Source organism: Pocillopora damicornis, chromosome 10 (genome assembly GCF_964200805.1).
Source record: "Pocillopora damicornis chromosome 10, jaPocDami1.2, whole genome shotgun sequence".
Taxonomy (NCBI): domain Eukaryota; kingdom Metazoa; phylum Cnidaria; class Anthozoa; order Scleractinia; family Pocilloporidae; genus Pocillopora; species Pocillopora damicornis.
The window spans coordinates 23312632-23329271 of record NC_142679.1 but is presented as its reverse complement, the minus strand read 5'-3'; the positions used below and the strand labels follow the sequence as shown (position 1 = coordinate 23329271).

Here is a 16640-nt window from a genome sequence, read left to right as displayed (position 1 = left end):
TTAGATCGCGGTAATGGATGATTCATATAACCAGCACTGACGAATTAACAGTTTGCAAATTGTGGAAAACAGTTTTTGTCTTCGATCCAAATGCACAGTGATTTTTGAAAAGAGAGAAGTTGTAAAACTGACCATGTGAAAATTTAGAGCCAATCTACACATGCATCCAGAGTTCACCGAATATTTGCTCAAAATACATTGGCAGGCCGTATATTTCTGAGTTGTATCAGGGAAAAAGGGGAAACTTGGATATGACTTATGAGAACTACCTATATTTGGTTCAAAGAAGTAACACTTGAAGGAATTACAAACTAAGATGAGTTCCGAGCGGGCCTGATGGTGCTCAATGATAGTTGAGGGGGGCATTTGGATTTTTGGTTTTGCGGTTTTGGCTATTTTTATATCGGTTTTTCGGTTTTGTGTCAAAAACCTTCGTTTTTTCAGTTTTGGTGTTCATTGCGGTTTGCGGATTTTCCATTTTTTAGCATTTGGTTTTCGGTTTTCACGAAAAATACCAACAGGTTTTCGGAATTGATATCCTATGCGGTTTTCAGTTTTTCCTAATTGACCTACCGTATTTGGGTTTCAGTTACTCTTCGATCTGAGCGGCAATATTACGCGCCTCCACTGATCTCGCGAGACGCAAATGTTATTGAGAGGAATGCGTGACAAACCAATTGAAATATCGCAGGGATCCCTAGGGGGTTCACGCGTCTTGAATGACGCCCATGACTTTGACCATCCGTAGGGGTTCACGCGTCTTGAATGACGCCCAAGACTTTGACCTTGCAATGTGGAGCACTTAGGTCAAGGTCGATCAGTTTGCGAACCATGTCTTCCAACGTGCCAAACGCGCCGGCAACAGAAGACGGTCAATTGTTGATTGTATCCGTTTTTTTTACGAAGAGGGGAAAGGCGGCGAGAATTTCAGAGAGAAAGACAAGTTTAGATGCAAAGTTAAAATTGTAATCCTATAGAGGACTTTAGAGGACTTTGGTGCAAATTTCCTAAGTTTAACTGGGCTCCATTATCAGCTGCCGAGTCCGCAGATACCACACTCGAGGTCCTCGAGAGAGCAGCTGAAATAAAGTCTATAGTTTAAGCAGGTACTAGAAGATACGAATGCCAAGTCCATGGCATTCACAAATACTGTAATGAAATTAGTGTAATTTACTCTTTACGCTCCACTTGTCACCACTGTATCGGATCGATCAGGGTTTAGCAACTAGGATGTGAAAATGTATCGGTTTTGACAGTTTTCATGCAGTTTTCGGTTTTGATCGAATTGTTTTTTCGGTTTTTCGGTTTCGGATGATTTTTTCTCTGGTTTTGCGGTTTCTAAAAGGCCTTAATGCCCCCTCACAATTGCAGTAGTCAGTTGAAGAATTATTCACGATGGGAAAGTGAGATGAAACAATCATAAAGTTTAACGCAATTTATTTGAAGTTTTTCATGCGAGATTTAAATCAATGATGCTTGATTTAACCAAACACCTTGATTAATATACCAGACTTCAACGCAGCCGAAGCTTTGCTGGTCGACACTGTTGTCATTCGTTACTAGGCCTTTATGGGTTTTGTGATGTGTGTTTAGTGTAGATTGACGATTGAAGGCTTTGCCACACACGGGACATTTGAAGGGTCGCTGATTGGTATGGATGATCTTGTGTCTGCACAGCGTACTGGAGAGACGAAAACCTTTACCACATGTTCGACATGCAAATGGCTTGTCACTCGTGTGCTCGGGCATTCTCATGTGTTTTCCAAAAGTGTAACTCGTTTTAAAGACTTTTCGGCAGTGAGGGCAGTGGTACTTTGTCCTATTGCTGGACTGTTTAATAAGAGGTTTCCGCGTGGTACGTTTTGCTTCAGAGGCAGGCCACGCTAGGATTTTTTCTATGGAAAAGGAGAGACCCTCTGCAGATTTCCTTGCACTCTCCTGCAATTGGCTCCTTTCTACTGATTCTTGTGTAACACTCCAGTCATTTCCTGCTTGGCTAGTTTCAGTTCCCACTGTTGTGTTATCTGCATCTGGATATCTCAGGACTTTTGGTTCTCGTTCACTTTTATCCTTTCCTACAAATGATAAGGAAAGTTTCATGACCAGCGTATTCTAAAGGTCTTCAAAGGCGGACGACTTCAAAACCGAAGCTGCCAGTGAATATTATAGACTTCATTATTTTGTGGACAAAGGATGTTTCGGAAGAATTTTGAACTTTTTTTAACTCGAATTATTGGTAGCGTTTCACATACTCCATTACGTTTAAAGCTCGGTATCTATGTGGGGAACACCACATACAAAGCCTAATAAAGAGGCTCTTTTTTTTTCTTTTCATTTATTGGTTACCTCCTCGTTTCCCGGTCACTTAAATTTAAAGAATGCTGTATCAATGAAAAAGTCGGAAAAATCTCACGATATTTCGGTAAAATGAAGCCTTACCAGCAGTTTGTGATGTGTTTGAATGTTTTGGCTCAGGCAGTCTCCTAATTGTGAATGAACGAGGCATGTTAAATCAGTTTACTTTTCCTCAGCGAAGGATCCTGTTTATTCTCTCAACTCATGCACGATACTGCGCGGTGAAAGCCAAAAAATTCCAAAGCATCTCTGATTGCATTTTCATGGCCTAAATACCTTTGACACCTAACCCACCTTTTGTTCCAATATTCACCTGTCATGTTTAATCCTTCGCCTTTACTAATTTTGCAACTGAGCAGCGCCCCCTGTACTTTTTTTCATAAAAGGCTTTTTACTGATTATTCCCTATCAAGTAGGTTTCGTAGTCGTTGACTTGTGGCTAAAGTGTTTCTTTGCAAAGAGGACAGGTTTCTACGCATTTATGACAACGCATGTGACGTAAATATCCTGTCTTATCCACGTGTAGTATTGAAATGTTACCGGTAAGAGGATCTAATAATATAACGGGCTTTAAGTTACACTTACGTATATTATGGGGCAGTATCTGTCGAAATAATAATAGTAACAGAAAAAAAGACCGTGCGGGTGCGATCAATCATGTCTGGGCTTAATCCGTTTAATCCTTTTATTATAAAGTAATCAATATACTACGGCGATTTCAAAGGCCATTGCAACTAAACTTCAATTCTTCTGGATCTACATTAAAAGGAAAATTACAGAAAGGATAAAGGGGATATAAGCTTCTAAGGAAACTGTGGTGCTACGTTTTTGCGACAACAGAGAGTATAACAAGGTAATTTGGTATTATCAACTGAGTTGATAACATAAATTGGCCACCGTCAGGAGTTGTGAAGCTGACATTTCGAGCGTCAGCCCTTCGTCAGAGCGAATGACGAAGTGCTAACGCCCCCTTTACTCATTTTCATTTTTCGCTCTGACGAAGGGATAGCACTCGAAACGTCAGCTTTGAAACTCTTAATAGTGGCCAATTTACGTTATCACCTTAGTTGATAATACCAAATTACCATGTTACACCCAGGATGTCCGAGACTTCAGACAATGCAACTTAAGGTGTTAAAACGAAGGCACTTTTGCGAATCTTCTTTTGTTTTGTTTTGTTTAAAGGCACAGTCTTTCAATACTGGTCCGGTTCATTGCTGTTCGCAGTTTTTAAATCCACTGAGGAGAGCACTTCTCGGCAGCTGCGTTTCAACATAAACAAATATTTTCGCAAGTCATAAAAGTGATCCATTACGAATACAGAAGAACCGAGAGCCAAGACTTTGTTCAAACGAGATACCAAAACAAAGGTTATATGAACAGGTTTAGCATTGGGGACTGGTGTTGATGTCCTTTGAACTGCGGTGCCCATTGAACAATAAAAAAGACTTACCTGGGAATGATACTCACGACTTTCCGCTCCGGAGAACAAATCGATCACGACAATTTTCTTGAAACTATCGTTGTTTTTCAGGGATGATTTGCGTGCACAATTCGTTGCTAAGGATACAAAAAGTTAAAGTTCAAGTTTCACACCAACAGCGGCACACTGACAACAAAAAACCAACTGAGAAGAATGCAAAGATCTCCCCAGGGCCCACGGCAACGTGGTCACATATTAACATGACGCACTGAATGAAGGAAGGGCGCTTCTCTTTCGGAACTTCTGGGAAGACTGAAACCGGGCTCGGTGATAAGGTATCGGTTTATTCCTACAAAGCAAGAATAACGATGACTACTTTTGGGTCTCAAAAAACCCGTGACTGAGTCGAAAACAAGAATCACATTTTCCTTTTCTTTTCAATAGCGATGTCAATCTATTGTTCCTGTTAGCTGGTACCGTGATTGTTACAATAAAAATCAAGGCCTTAAAAAATTTAACAGGCCTGAGAAGGTAGACGAAAATTGTCAGACGGTGTAGGGGTTGATAATTAAACTCAATATAGGAAATTTTAATCATTTCTTACCTGTTCAAGCATTCGTGCTTTGGAATAATACAAAGCCTCAGGGAAGACAAGCCCTCACTTGACCGTATCTCTGATCGACATCAAGATTTTTTGGGCTCGAGCACAGTTGCTGTTTAAATGATTAAGAGCGCACAAACTCCGGCATTGAGTTTGAAGCGTTTTTTAAGAAGAGATTAAAAACAGATTAAAATCTCCACTCCTTATGTTTCAATAACTTGCCATTAGCGCCGCCCTGAATTAGCGTGGGTGATTTTTTGTTCAGGGCTATCACGTGGTGTGATTGAATAAAAAGTTCCTTCAAGTAAACTCAGTGCACAAGCGGCTACAGCTTGGGACAACTGGGATTTTGATTTATTAATGGCACAAAATGTTGATATATCATCCCCGCTCTGCCGAAACAAGCGTTTGATGTTGTTTTGAATCCGAGCACAGTTGCTGTTTTATTGATTAAGAGCGCACAAACTCCGGCATTGAGTTTGAAGCGTTTTTTAAAAAAGAGAGATTAAAAACTGATTAAAATCCCCATTCCTTGCAATGTTGCAACAACTTGCCATTCGCGCCGCCCTGGATTAGCGTGGGTGATTTTTTGTTCAGGGATATCACGTAGTGTGATTGAATTAAAATTTCCTTCAAGTTAACTCAGTAGAAAAGCGGCTGCAGTTTGGGACAACTAGGACTTTGAGTCATTGATGGCACAAAATGTGGATATATCATCCCCGCTCTGCCGAAACAAGCGTTTGACGGGAACGCCATTCACATCCCCGTATACCGTTTAACACCAGGCCACTGACACCAACAATGGCTACCTATTGTCACTTACGTTTTATTGAAGAAACAACTTTGAGTTTAATTTATTTTAACAAATTGCTATTCATAACAAGCTTATAATGTTTGAAATTGTTGATATCAATAACTCTTTTCAGCCAAAGGTTACGAATTCCAAATCTTAATGAATTCCTACGCATAATATAATAGGGATGGAGAAAAGTTAGCCGCACCATTTCGAACGAACCTTTACGATGGAGTTTCTCAATACATAGTGCACCATGAAAACTTTCAAAGAAGTAAATTTTCGACATTGATAATTGTAACAAAGACTAAATTGTTCATATATGGAGTAGCAAACAACTTACATAGTATTGAATCTTTCTTGACTGAGTCTGATAAGACCGAGAATCTCTAGTAAAAAATTTATTCTGCTTATTCTTCATGCTTTATTTAAATTTTGCTTTCCTGACCCATCACGTCATCCATGTTCACCACATTGTTTTCTAAAACTATTTGCTCATGTTTCTCCTCTGTCAGATGTGTGCGGCGATAATTTTCATAATGAATGTTGTCTGTGACCTCCTTTAAATCTTGCATGTGTGTTCTATGGAAAAAAAGACAACAAAAAAACCTATCAGTTTGTTGAATCTTTTACAGAATTACAAATCTCCAAAAGTAAAAGCGTCTTCTATTTTAAGCTATTCACCATCCTGGCTTTCGGTTACTCTGAGTAGTCCCCACACGTTCTTTCCGTGACAAACTGGACCCGGGTGGTTATCTTCTAAAAGCTTATGCTCGTCCTCTAATTTCACTTACTTGATTAACATGTCCCGTAACTGAGAAAATTCACAATGGTTTTTGTTTTCAACTGAAAGGAAATAATAAAAGAAATTACCTCTAGAAAATGCACAACAATAACAGAAACATTTTTAACACTAGCCAGAATGAAGATTTTAGATATATGATAATTCACATATTTGCACTGCGGTGGAGGGATGAAATTAAGAGCTCCTCGCAGCTAAGAGCGCTGCACCGGTATCGCAGAGGTCATAAGTTCCAATCCCGTACGGGCCTGAAAAATTTTTTTCAGGTCCTATTTACAACTACTCGTTTCAGTAGTGTTCTTAGCTGCGAGGATCTCTTAATTTCAACTAGCCAGAATGTCTGCAAATTCTCTTTACCTTCGATCAGACCCCATTTTGTCTTCCTTCCAAGAACTGGCTTTCCTGACACAGTAACGTAACGATCGCTACCAATCACAGCAAAAGGCAGCTGATCCTAAAAAGACATGGCGCAAACAGAGCGTTTTGAAAAGCGAACAAGCTAACGTTGAGATAGACCACTGCCAGGCAATGTGAACTACATCAGTATTTATTCCTTCAGGCTTTGTAGCTCAAAAGCCGAAAAACGAACTCAACAAATTTTTTTTATCTGCATCACGTCTAATAATGTATGTAAAAGTAGTGATTAAGTTATGAACACACCACAAATAACATATGTTGTATTTCACTGCATCCCATTTAATGATAATTACAATTTCTGGAGAACTTAACAATATACTAAGTTAATTGTGTAACAGTAACAATGAAAATAAATTCCATTACTTACTGACCCTTATTCTGGACGTTGTCCGGGCTTCTTCTTCATCCAGGTCATGTCGATTAAGAACGGGATAGATGTTAATGCGGTTTTTTTCTATATCCTCCCGTAACTACAATATGCACATATGTGATAATTTCATTTTAGTTCCAGTTGTTCAAAAATGGAAAACTAAATCAACCAGGAAATACTTGAAAATTCACATAAGTTTGCCTGTACCCTCCTTCTGAAGGCTTCACGTTCTTCAACAGTTAGAGTGTCTGCCTTTGCAATCACTGGCACAATATTAACGCACTTGTCTAGTCGTTTCATGAATTCCACATCAATAGGCCTCAACCTGTAAAAATTTCAAGACATAAGTCACTGATTGGAATGAACAAATGCACATCACCTATCAGTAGGCCAGCCACTTCATTTTTAACACCTCGAATGCTTTTCTTGATGTGCATTGCAAACAGATGTACATGTTATGGCAGATGTACATGTAAAGGTGTTTGTTAACATTTGCAAAAGAAACTTCACATACATTCCATACCTAAATGTACAAAAAGCAAATTGGAAGTAAGACACTTCAGTACTTGGTCAAACTTTTACATATAAAGCTGTCCATAACTTTTCAGTATTCCAGTAACTTACAACAAAGACTTTTGATGATTTGTTAGAGAATTAATAGATATATTTTCTGTTCTTAACATGAACCCACCTGTGACCTGTTGGTGCAATAAAGTACAGACAGCAGTGAACTCTGCTGTCAGGGACTCGAGGCTTTCTGTTGATGCTAGTTTCTTCTTTCAAATATTTGTTGTACTGTTCATTTATGTACTGCAGAATTGGGTCCCAGCTGTTGCAACATTATACAAAAACACATGAAATAACTATTGTCATTATCAAACAGACCTTCAAATGTTCCCTCTTTTACCTTCATTTTTGTCTAAAGAATTCCCCACTCCACTAAATACAAGTGATTCAAGTTTGAGTAAATATGAGTAAAATCTCATAGATTAAATAAATTGAACATATGCCATGAAATGCTGCTCAAATACTTACAACCAACTGGCAGGATTTGCCATAAGAGTTAGAGTACATGATGTGCAAGTACAAAACCATACTTAGGTAATGAACAGTACAACAGCCTTACCAACTTTCATTATTGATCTGATCACCAAACCCAGGTGTGTCTGTGATGGTAAGTTTCAATCTGACTCCTTTTTCCTCAATAACTGAAAATTAAGAAATAAAATTTTAAGCTTATAATGATATTTATAAGGATTTACGTTATTGCTGCCATAAACATTCCAGGTACCATATCTCACCCAAAAAGAAAAAAATAACAAAGAAAAAACAAAGCTAAGTATAAGGTAGCAACGAAACCAAACACACCATGACTAACTGATTTGACTTCAACAGTCTTGGGAATACAGGGAGTGGCTCCAGTGGAAGATATCCTACTCAATCTTCCTTTAAATAAAGTGTTCACCATGGTTGATTTACCTAGGCCTGTTGCACCTGAAAAACACAAGAAAGGAGTCTTATGGTTTTATGTTCTTCATAACTTTGAATTAGGAAATAATTTTTGTAATTTTTTCAAAGAAAAATACTTCTTATATATGTCAAGTAAGAGAAGATGACAGGAATTTTTTTTCATGTACCAAACTAATGCTAAATGTATTATACACTGACTTGACCTGGTAAAACATATTGTATTCATTTATAGTAGTCACACTGGAACTAAATTCTCTTGATGAAAAGTAGAATTAAAGGTATCAAAAAACAAACCACAAATGGTAAAGACAAAACTTACCAACAACCATGAGGTTAAATTCAAATCCTCTTTTGAGAGATTTTTTGCGGATTTGCTCCTGCACTGTATCAAATCCAACATAACCTTCTAGAACTGTCTTCAACTTTCCCCAATGTGTCATAGCTTGCATTGTCTCCATCATGATCTCTATAAAATTCTGATAAGAAAGCAACCCTAAAGCAAACAGGAAAACAGTCATGATTGTTACAATTGATCCTTTGTTCAATGATGTTTCTTCTAAACAGACAAGTATCATGGCCAAAACTATGATTCTGCATGTAGCTGGAACAATTAATGAATATGATTCATGTTTTTCTTCTTAAAATGAAGACAAAAATTAAGAAACACAATGGAGGAAGTAATGACAAGGATGACTGTGTATTAAAAAGATGTTTTTAAATCAAGATGGAGTATCCTTTGTCATGTACAATAATTTAGCTAGTTTCTCACTTTCAATATGATCTTGATGCATGTGGCTGGCACTTGATACCTTAATAATCTGAGGTATCTGGTAAGAATGGATAGCTAAAACCTAAGGGTTGCTACTTCTCCAACTCATCTCTAATTTAGGCAGTTGTAATCACAATGAGCTGTTCAACTAGTAAAATCAAACCATAAAATGCTTTGTTGCACCTTTTTCAGCCTTGCTTTCTGCTTTATTGTTTATTGTTTCTTTCTCATTTTCACTGAGCTGAGCTCCCAGCAGTTGTACTGCAAGAGTTGAGATTGTTGCCACATCAACATACCCAGTCTCCTCAACATCAGCAAACTTAAACACCTTAGACAAAGCTGGAAAAATTAAACACAACATTGAGTTGAAACATACAGAAAGTTATATTGTTATCCATGGATGAAATATTCATCACTCACCTTCAAGGACATTTGGCTTGGTTTCAATCCCAGTCCCCTCTGGAAATGTCCCTTTTATAACATACCATCCTAGAGATCCCTTCCCCTCCCATCTGCTCCCCCTTAGGATTTCAAAAAACAGGGTTGATAAAAGATATATTTGGAGTAACAGATCAAACACAATTCTTTCAAACTGGAACTCTCACTGTGACAATAACTCTTAATAAAATACACAGAGTGGAGTGCATTTTACAAAATGAAAGGAATATAAGACAAACACTGTTTATTTAGACAGGGAGAAGGAAACTTTAAGTTATCACCTGTACAACAAAGACCTTATTTATCAGAATTTACATGGATGTCAAGTAACTTGTAGTATTTGGATGGTAAAAATATCAGGAAAACAGGCTGGCACAAAAAAAAATATTGTGACTAAAACTTAAGAACTTCAAATCTCTTGCACACATCAGTACAATAGTATGGACACTGATAACAAATTTAATGCAATAAAGTTAAAATGTCAACAATTTGAAATTAGAACTGAACAACAATTAAACTAAAATACTCTATACAGTTTAAGATTTATGAATGAAACAACATTTTTGAAGCCAGTACATACTGTAAAAACAACTTCAAGTGCTTATTCCATTCTACTGATTGACTCCATGTGACACAAGACAATAGCAGTAGTTTGACAGGTGGTAAGAAAGCTCTCTTGTAGGGAAACTCCCTTCCTACCACAATAAATTTGGTTAAGAGCCAAATTTTTTGCCTCACATTTATCCAAGATTTGCTCGAATTTTATAAACAAGGATTCCTTTTGACCAGAGCAACTTCGTTATTTTAATTGGCTCCAAAAGTTCACTGCGTCGTACATGAGATTTTTTTATCGTTGATAAAATATCACAAGTACATTTGAACGTAAATGGTTATTGTATGGTCTCACATTTTCAACGCAAAAATCCGTAACAGAACGAGAAGAACCCCCTAAACAACACACATTTTTTAAGATGAGAGACATTTAGTCATTCGTTAGTTTCTGAGTTACAGAATAAGCTTTTTTTGCGGAAATTTTCAATGATTATAAACTACGCTTTTCTTTCAACATTTTCACTCGTGATGAATGGAAAACTTTAAATCCTTCAGCGCGTGAATTATAAATGATTCCCGCCTCCAGCAAAGTGTACACAGTACTCACAATCACGAAAGGCGGATTGATCCGGAAATTCCATATCCATTGAGTAGTTTTTAAAGTGAAATAACTAAATAATTATTGGAAAAACACACGTAGAGCATGAGTTAAAAGAACTGATTGCTTTGAAAGCAAAACGGGTCAAACAGAAAACAATGGTTTTGTTTTGAGAAAAGAGCCAATCGATTTGTCGCAAATCTTCATAAAAGTTTAAAGCGCTTTTAAACAATAACGATTTAATCATGTTGCGTGCTATCAAAAACCACGTACATGCATAAGTAATTCCAATACTGCAAAAGACAAAATGAAACTGCAATATATATAGTGGCTGGAATATTTGCAGGGTTAGCCTAACCTAGTGTGAAATAACGGAGGAAAGCTATAACTATTCGTGAAAAGCGAATTATCAGTCTAGACATGTTAGCGAGATGCTCTAAGTAAGCGCAAAGGAATGCTTTTAAGCCTTGTTCGAAGGGCCAAGAATGTATACATTTGCGGAACGAATCAATAGTAACAACACAAAACGATTCATCAAATCAGTAAAATAAACAATTCTGACTTACCATCGGTCTGAGCCCCTGTCAGGAGGAATTGCTGAAACACAGAAAACATTTGTCTGTCAGAAAGAAGAACCACAAGGTTTGAGATGTGATACTACTTAGAGTTTACCTTATCAGAGGAAGCCATCTCCAGTCACATCGTTTGTGTTGCTGCAGTACTTGCTGTAAGCGGAAGTATTCTAGAAGTAGTTACCAGTGTTCGTCTGACGTTATGTAACGTAACGTTAAGATTGCGTGACGTACATAGGATATCAAAGGTCACGGAAGGTAAAAACCCTGCATGATACTGCGGTAAAGTATAAGGCCCTATTCACACATGCAAAAACATGTTTAGTTAAACCAGATTTAACTTAATGAAAATCAGAAACAGAGAACTGAGACACTGAATCTTCCATAGGTTTCAAGCAATCACTAACTTGTATTTTCAATGTTCTAAATTACAGTCGACAAACATCGCTTTAAGCACAGGCGGCCCAAACTCAGGTCTCGAGAAAAAGCCAACGAGGAATTCATGAACGCGTCACGCGTTGTGTGACTCGGTGTTAAGTTACGGGAGGAACCGTTGAAAATTTGAACACGTTATAAGGAATAGTATGGGGAACGAAATATGGTCGATTTACAACGATAAATATTTCGAAATATGAATATTTTACACGTAAAATCAATAAAAACTTACTCATGCCCCGTGTATCCGTCGTAGTTTCTGGCGATTTCTGCTGTTTTAAGCTTGCTTTACTATCACTGTTATCCATGTCTTTTGAATTTCATTCATCGTTGGCTTTTTCTCGAGACGTGAGCTTGGGCCGCCTGTGCTTTAAGCAGCTTCTATGAAGAAAACAATTTTTAACAGTGATTGACAAAACGGCTTTGATGCATGTTTGAGCTTTGGTGTGATTGGGGTATTTATTGCACAGTCTCTGTCTGTCTGTCTGTTTGTCTGTCTCTCTCTCTCTAGCCAAACGGTTTGTGTTTTACCAAAAAAAAAAAAAAAAAATGAAAAACAACGAGGAGTACCCACACAGTATCTCTTCTATACGCAGAAGACATTGAAACAAAGCTGTTGATGTTCCAGATGATTGGTCTATAAACAACTTCCCTCTTGCAGCCTCACTCACTGTTCACAAACCCCTGCGGCAGCGCCCACCAAGAGCTTCAATTATTATATTTTGCAAAATACCTCTGTAAATTGATCCTCTTTATGTGTAGTTAATCAACGGTTCTGAGGAATACACGAGATTTTAATAAAATACTCACAATCTCCAAGCGGATACGGATAGGCTGATTACAACCTCAGTATTTGATGACAAAATATAAAGATACTGAATCAAATTAAATACTGCTTCAAATGTTCATAATTGTGGAAAGTTGTTTATCATGGTTACGTCGAGGTCTGAAATTTTCCTACGTCATTATTGAAATACAGGATGGAATGCTTCCTATGAGGCAAAAAAAATTAAAGCGTTAGTTCACTATCACTGGGTTACAGATGTTGATAGACTGAGCCCGGGAGTTTTCTGATAACGTGAATGACGTCATGCTTTGTTACGAGTTCTCTCACAACGTAAAGACGCATTCCTGCTTAGAGATAAGACTGGAGTTGTTTTCGTTTAACAGATGGAAGTGGAACTAAAACAAACAATGCAAATTTCAAGTTCAGCTGCGCTGAGTGGGCACAATGAGTTGTTTACATACGTGAACCGTTGATTTCGTGACGTGAGCAGAAAACCCCCTTGAGAGAATAACCGTAGCGTGATGGAATAGAAAGAATGTCAGTTTGACTGAAGATCCTGTTGTATGACACTTTTTTGAGGTTTAAAACACGAAGTAAATCGAGGCAATTGGGACATATCAGGTACGTAGAAGACCTTCGATGACAAATTTCTCGGGAGACCCAGTTCATCAAGGATATCAGAACGTATTTTCTGTTTCTTTTTTCACACTGTAACTGAAAGTGGTCACATGGTTGGGAGTGATAACTAATTAGTCGAGATTATGTTATTGACTTGCGGTGCGATTTAGATAACTGACGGACACAACCACACCAAGAAGAGAAAAATCTGTTGAAAACCTTTATTGAGATAACAGTTTTTCTGTAAGTAACCCTGTGAGTTGCTTATTTGCGGATAACTTTCCCTGAAAAGATTTGCAAATATTCTTTTGTATGACAGTGTTTCTCAAGTGGTTACCTTTACGAATAAAATACCGGGTGAAGATAATCAGTCCTCTTAAATTCGCATTACGGCCAGTTGTTTCACATTCTTGGGCCGATAAGAAAATTTGAAGATAACCTTCACCTGACTTTGTAGCGAAGTCGGTTCCTGTTTGTTTACAGTTGAAGTATTCCGCATAATAATAACGTGTCGGTATCGACTCATCTTTTTATTTCCGGTAATCAAAGCAAGCTTTGCTTTAATTGTACAAGGTCAGTCATCGATCACCTCGACTGCAAGGAAAGTGTTCGCGAGAATCACGACTTGTTTTTTACACCAAAGATTTCGTATTTTTTAGCAAGTGGACTTAAACAAAAGAGCGATGAATTACAACCTTCAGTGAGCCTCAGCAGGAAAGAACTTTTACTAAAACTTTTTTCGATCTGTCCAGTTGAAGGTATCTTGAAACTGTCTAGGAGAAGCTGACCGTTGGAGCTTTGCTGAGCCGTATTCCTGAATAGATAGAGGAAGACTGTGTCTGGATTTTATTCTTTTGCTGATTAAGGTAATTAAAGAGCATGAACGCCCGACTTAAAGCCAAGATATCAAATCGACGGAGCATTGTGGAAAGGAAGAAAGCTGTTTGCGATGAGACAAGATTTCTTATAATCTCTGGAAACAGTCCCGAGGCCGCTGAACAGAAACAACTATTTGATCCAAGTTGCTTGAGCTCGATGGTTCTAGATCTTCAGTCTGTGAAAGGCTCAAGCTCAATTGTACAGAATCAGTGTTTTGCAACAACTCGAGCGCCGACTGAAGTGAAGTGTAAACCAGGATCTCGTGACACATGCGGCAGTTATCCGCATGTCCTTGCAGCTGTTAGTGGCGAAGTAAAGTGTTGGCTTCCAAGCCCGTTACTGATGAGGCGTCGAAACGCGATTTGCGATGAGATCGAAAAAAGAACAATAGCTATGTCAGGTAGAACTTTAAGGCAAAAGAGAGTTGATATGCTTCGCTCCATTGCGCTGACACAATTCTCTTTGTTATGAATATTTTTCTACTAATTCAATGTCAAAGATTCATCAATTTCGCTTTTATGTTTCATGTTATACAAAATTCCTAGTCTGAAGCATAACTTGCACTAGAAAAAGTGTTAAGATCGATTTTGCGTATACGCTCTCTATTCAACTCCCTCCAAAAAATTAAGACAATCCTAGTTCATAATCCCTTAACTATACGGATTTCAGTTTACAAGGTAGACGTGTAGTGCGGTTACTTTACATACTGGGATTCTTAAGGCCCCTGTCTTCTAGAAAATACGTTTTTAATTCAAACAATGTATCTCAGCAAAATTTGTTCCGACCTGTAATAATATGTAATTGACTACTACAAGTTACATTATCATTGTTTATAATATCCAGTGTTGTTACCAAACGGGATGAATCAAAGCTCTTCAGTGGAAGTCGGGTGATTTTTCAAACAGCATTCTCTAAATTTCGTGTCTTAACTCGATGAATTCCCTAGGAGTTGAAAAATGCTGGAAAAATCGATCTGTATTTTGTTTGGGTGTAAATGATCATCTTTGACCTCTTTGGCGTCAATCACAATGCCGTGGGCAGTTTAACTGATACAGTAATGGTGACTCATTGACCAAAACCGAAAATATGTGAATTTTGATAAAAGAACCGAATACTGGTATTGAAAAGTAATTTGATTTGCCGTGTGATAGAGAAAGTATTCCTCAAAGGCGATTAAACTTCCAGCGTGGTGTGGCTGTACAATAGAGTGTTATTAGGTTTGCAATACGTACATATTCAAGCACAACTATTCTCAAGGCCCTTTAGAGTTGATGCAATCAATGCTACGCGATGAATTCACCCTTATGTAGCAGATTAAAAGCTGTGATTTGATTTAAAGCGGTTTGGATTTACGGGGGCAACCCAGCGTCTAATAAAAATTTGTAATTATACGTGATTAGAATGAATACACAGATAAATACTACGAAATCACCACTTTCGGAGAGTAATACATATTAAATGTCTCAGGATCATTTTGTTCTTCATCGTACTTACTTAGTGGTGACCTTTCTCAGCACCACAGTTCAATCGGTAAATTCTTACCTTTGTCTTTATCAGATTTTCGCGACTCCTAAATGAGATTAAGAACAAAAATCCGATTTGAAGACTTAACCAGAAGAAAAAGATCAATCTGCGGAATGTGCAGTCTAGAAAACCCGATTAAATCTTCTGCAATGGAAGGAATTCAAGGATCGTTAGTCATACTGTTATGTTATAAACTCTCGCAACATGAATTTTTTCCCTTTTCTTTCTTTCTCAAGGTGCAGTTCAGGGAGGTTTTTGGTCGGGAGAGAATTTATACTCATTCACAGATCTACAGTCTGGTCAGGAATAAAAATATCGCCGGCGGTTGAAAATAAAACCTCAACAAAAATATTGTATTATGTTTATATTCTAAATTCAAGTGAATGGAGGAAAATGCAATAACATCATAGAGTGAAATCAAAATGAGACAATGAAAACAAAGACTACAAGATAAAAAAAACACAACAAAAACCAAACCAAACAAAAACTCTTAAAACTGGGCCTGACAGAATATCAGAGATAAGATAAGAAAAGATTTTTCATGTAAGTTTCCCAACCCAGCAGCCTAAGAATCCAAGAATCATCAACAATCATTTAACCCCTATAGGACTCCTAGACGCATAAAGGAAAAAATCCCCTCAGGAGACTTCGTATTATCTGCCTTCTAGAAAACGCCCTCGATCTATTTAACCAATTAACCAAGAGTTTTAAGGGCTGGCATATTCATGGAAGCAAAGCTGAAGTTTTTAGGTTTTGTAAATAAAAATGCAGATATGTTTGTTTGAAGAGTTAAAAGCTTTTAAAAGGCTGAGTTTTTCTCTAAGCGCGTGTATATGAAATCAGTCTGATACGAAATGAAACGGATGATGATTTTTAACAACCGTGGCAGAACCAAAACTCACAGAACTTCCTCCCTCTTAGACAACTCATCCCTAACTAATTTACCAGTGTATTTCATCGAGGATGGTTTTTTTGCTTTTTGTAGTGCACCGCAAAACTTGAATCAGCGTTCTGTCTGAGAATAACGCTTCCTGAAGTGTAGCGATAGGCTTTTAGGTTGTTTGTGACCGTTCTCCTGTGTCTATTTTCGCTTTGTTACCAGTTTGCGAGGTTACTTGCCATATCAATTTTTTTTGTCGGCTGCACGCGTTTCAAAGAAGGATACCGTCTTTGCTTAAAGTTCTGTTCTAACAACTGCGCTTTCAAAGATTCTAAACAAAGCAATTTTACACTAAAT

At 37.7% G+C, this 16640-nt stretch overlaps 2 protein-coding genes across 9 annotated transcripts; both read right to left on the bottom strand.

The window, feature by feature from the left end:
- Positions 1–1420: 1420 nt before the first annotated feature.
- LOC149039476 (uncharacterized) lies at positions 1421–5039 on the bottom strand. The gene is made up of 3 exons (XM_089185612.1): positions 4383–5039; positions 2440–3915; positions 1421–2075 (listed from the first exon to the last, which is right to left on the bottom strand). The coding sequence occupies exons 2-3, from the start codon at positions 2504–2506 to the stop codon at positions 1462–1464; spliced, it is 681 nt and encodes a 226-aa protein (XP_089041738.1). The 5' UTR covers positions 2507–3915; positions 4383–5039; the 3' UTR covers positions 1421–1461.
- A 150-nt stretch (positions 5040–5189) lies between these two features.
- On the bottom strand, positions 5190–16615 carry LOC113671474 (neuronal-specific septin-3). Of its 8 annotated transcripts, none has more exons than XM_089185588.1 (14): positions 12170–16610; positions 11828–11976; positions 11261–11457; positions 11155–11185; positions 9184–9339; positions 8551–8724; positions 8130–8255; positions 7888–7969; positions 7453–7590; positions 6969–7086; positions 6763–6861; positions 6332–6428; positions 5967–6018; positions 5190–5754 (listed from the first exon to the last, which is right to left on the bottom strand). In XM_089185588.1, the coding sequence occupies exons 3-14, from the start codon at positions 11276–11278 to the stop codon at positions 5601–5603; spliced, it is 1245 nt and encodes a 414-aa protein (XP_089041714.1). In that variant the 5' UTR covers positions 11279–11457; positions 11828–11976; positions 12170–16610; the 3' UTR covers positions 5190–5600. The 8 variants fall into 8 exon arrangements, 7 of the variants coding, with proteins under 7 accessions (XP_089041714.1, XP_089041715.1, XP_089041716.1 ...); XM_089185589.1 differs by having other exon boundaries at positions 12406–16610; XR_016180609.1 differs by having other exon boundaries at positions 5857–6018; positions 11828–16615.
- Positions 16616–16640: the final 25 nt, after the last annotated feature.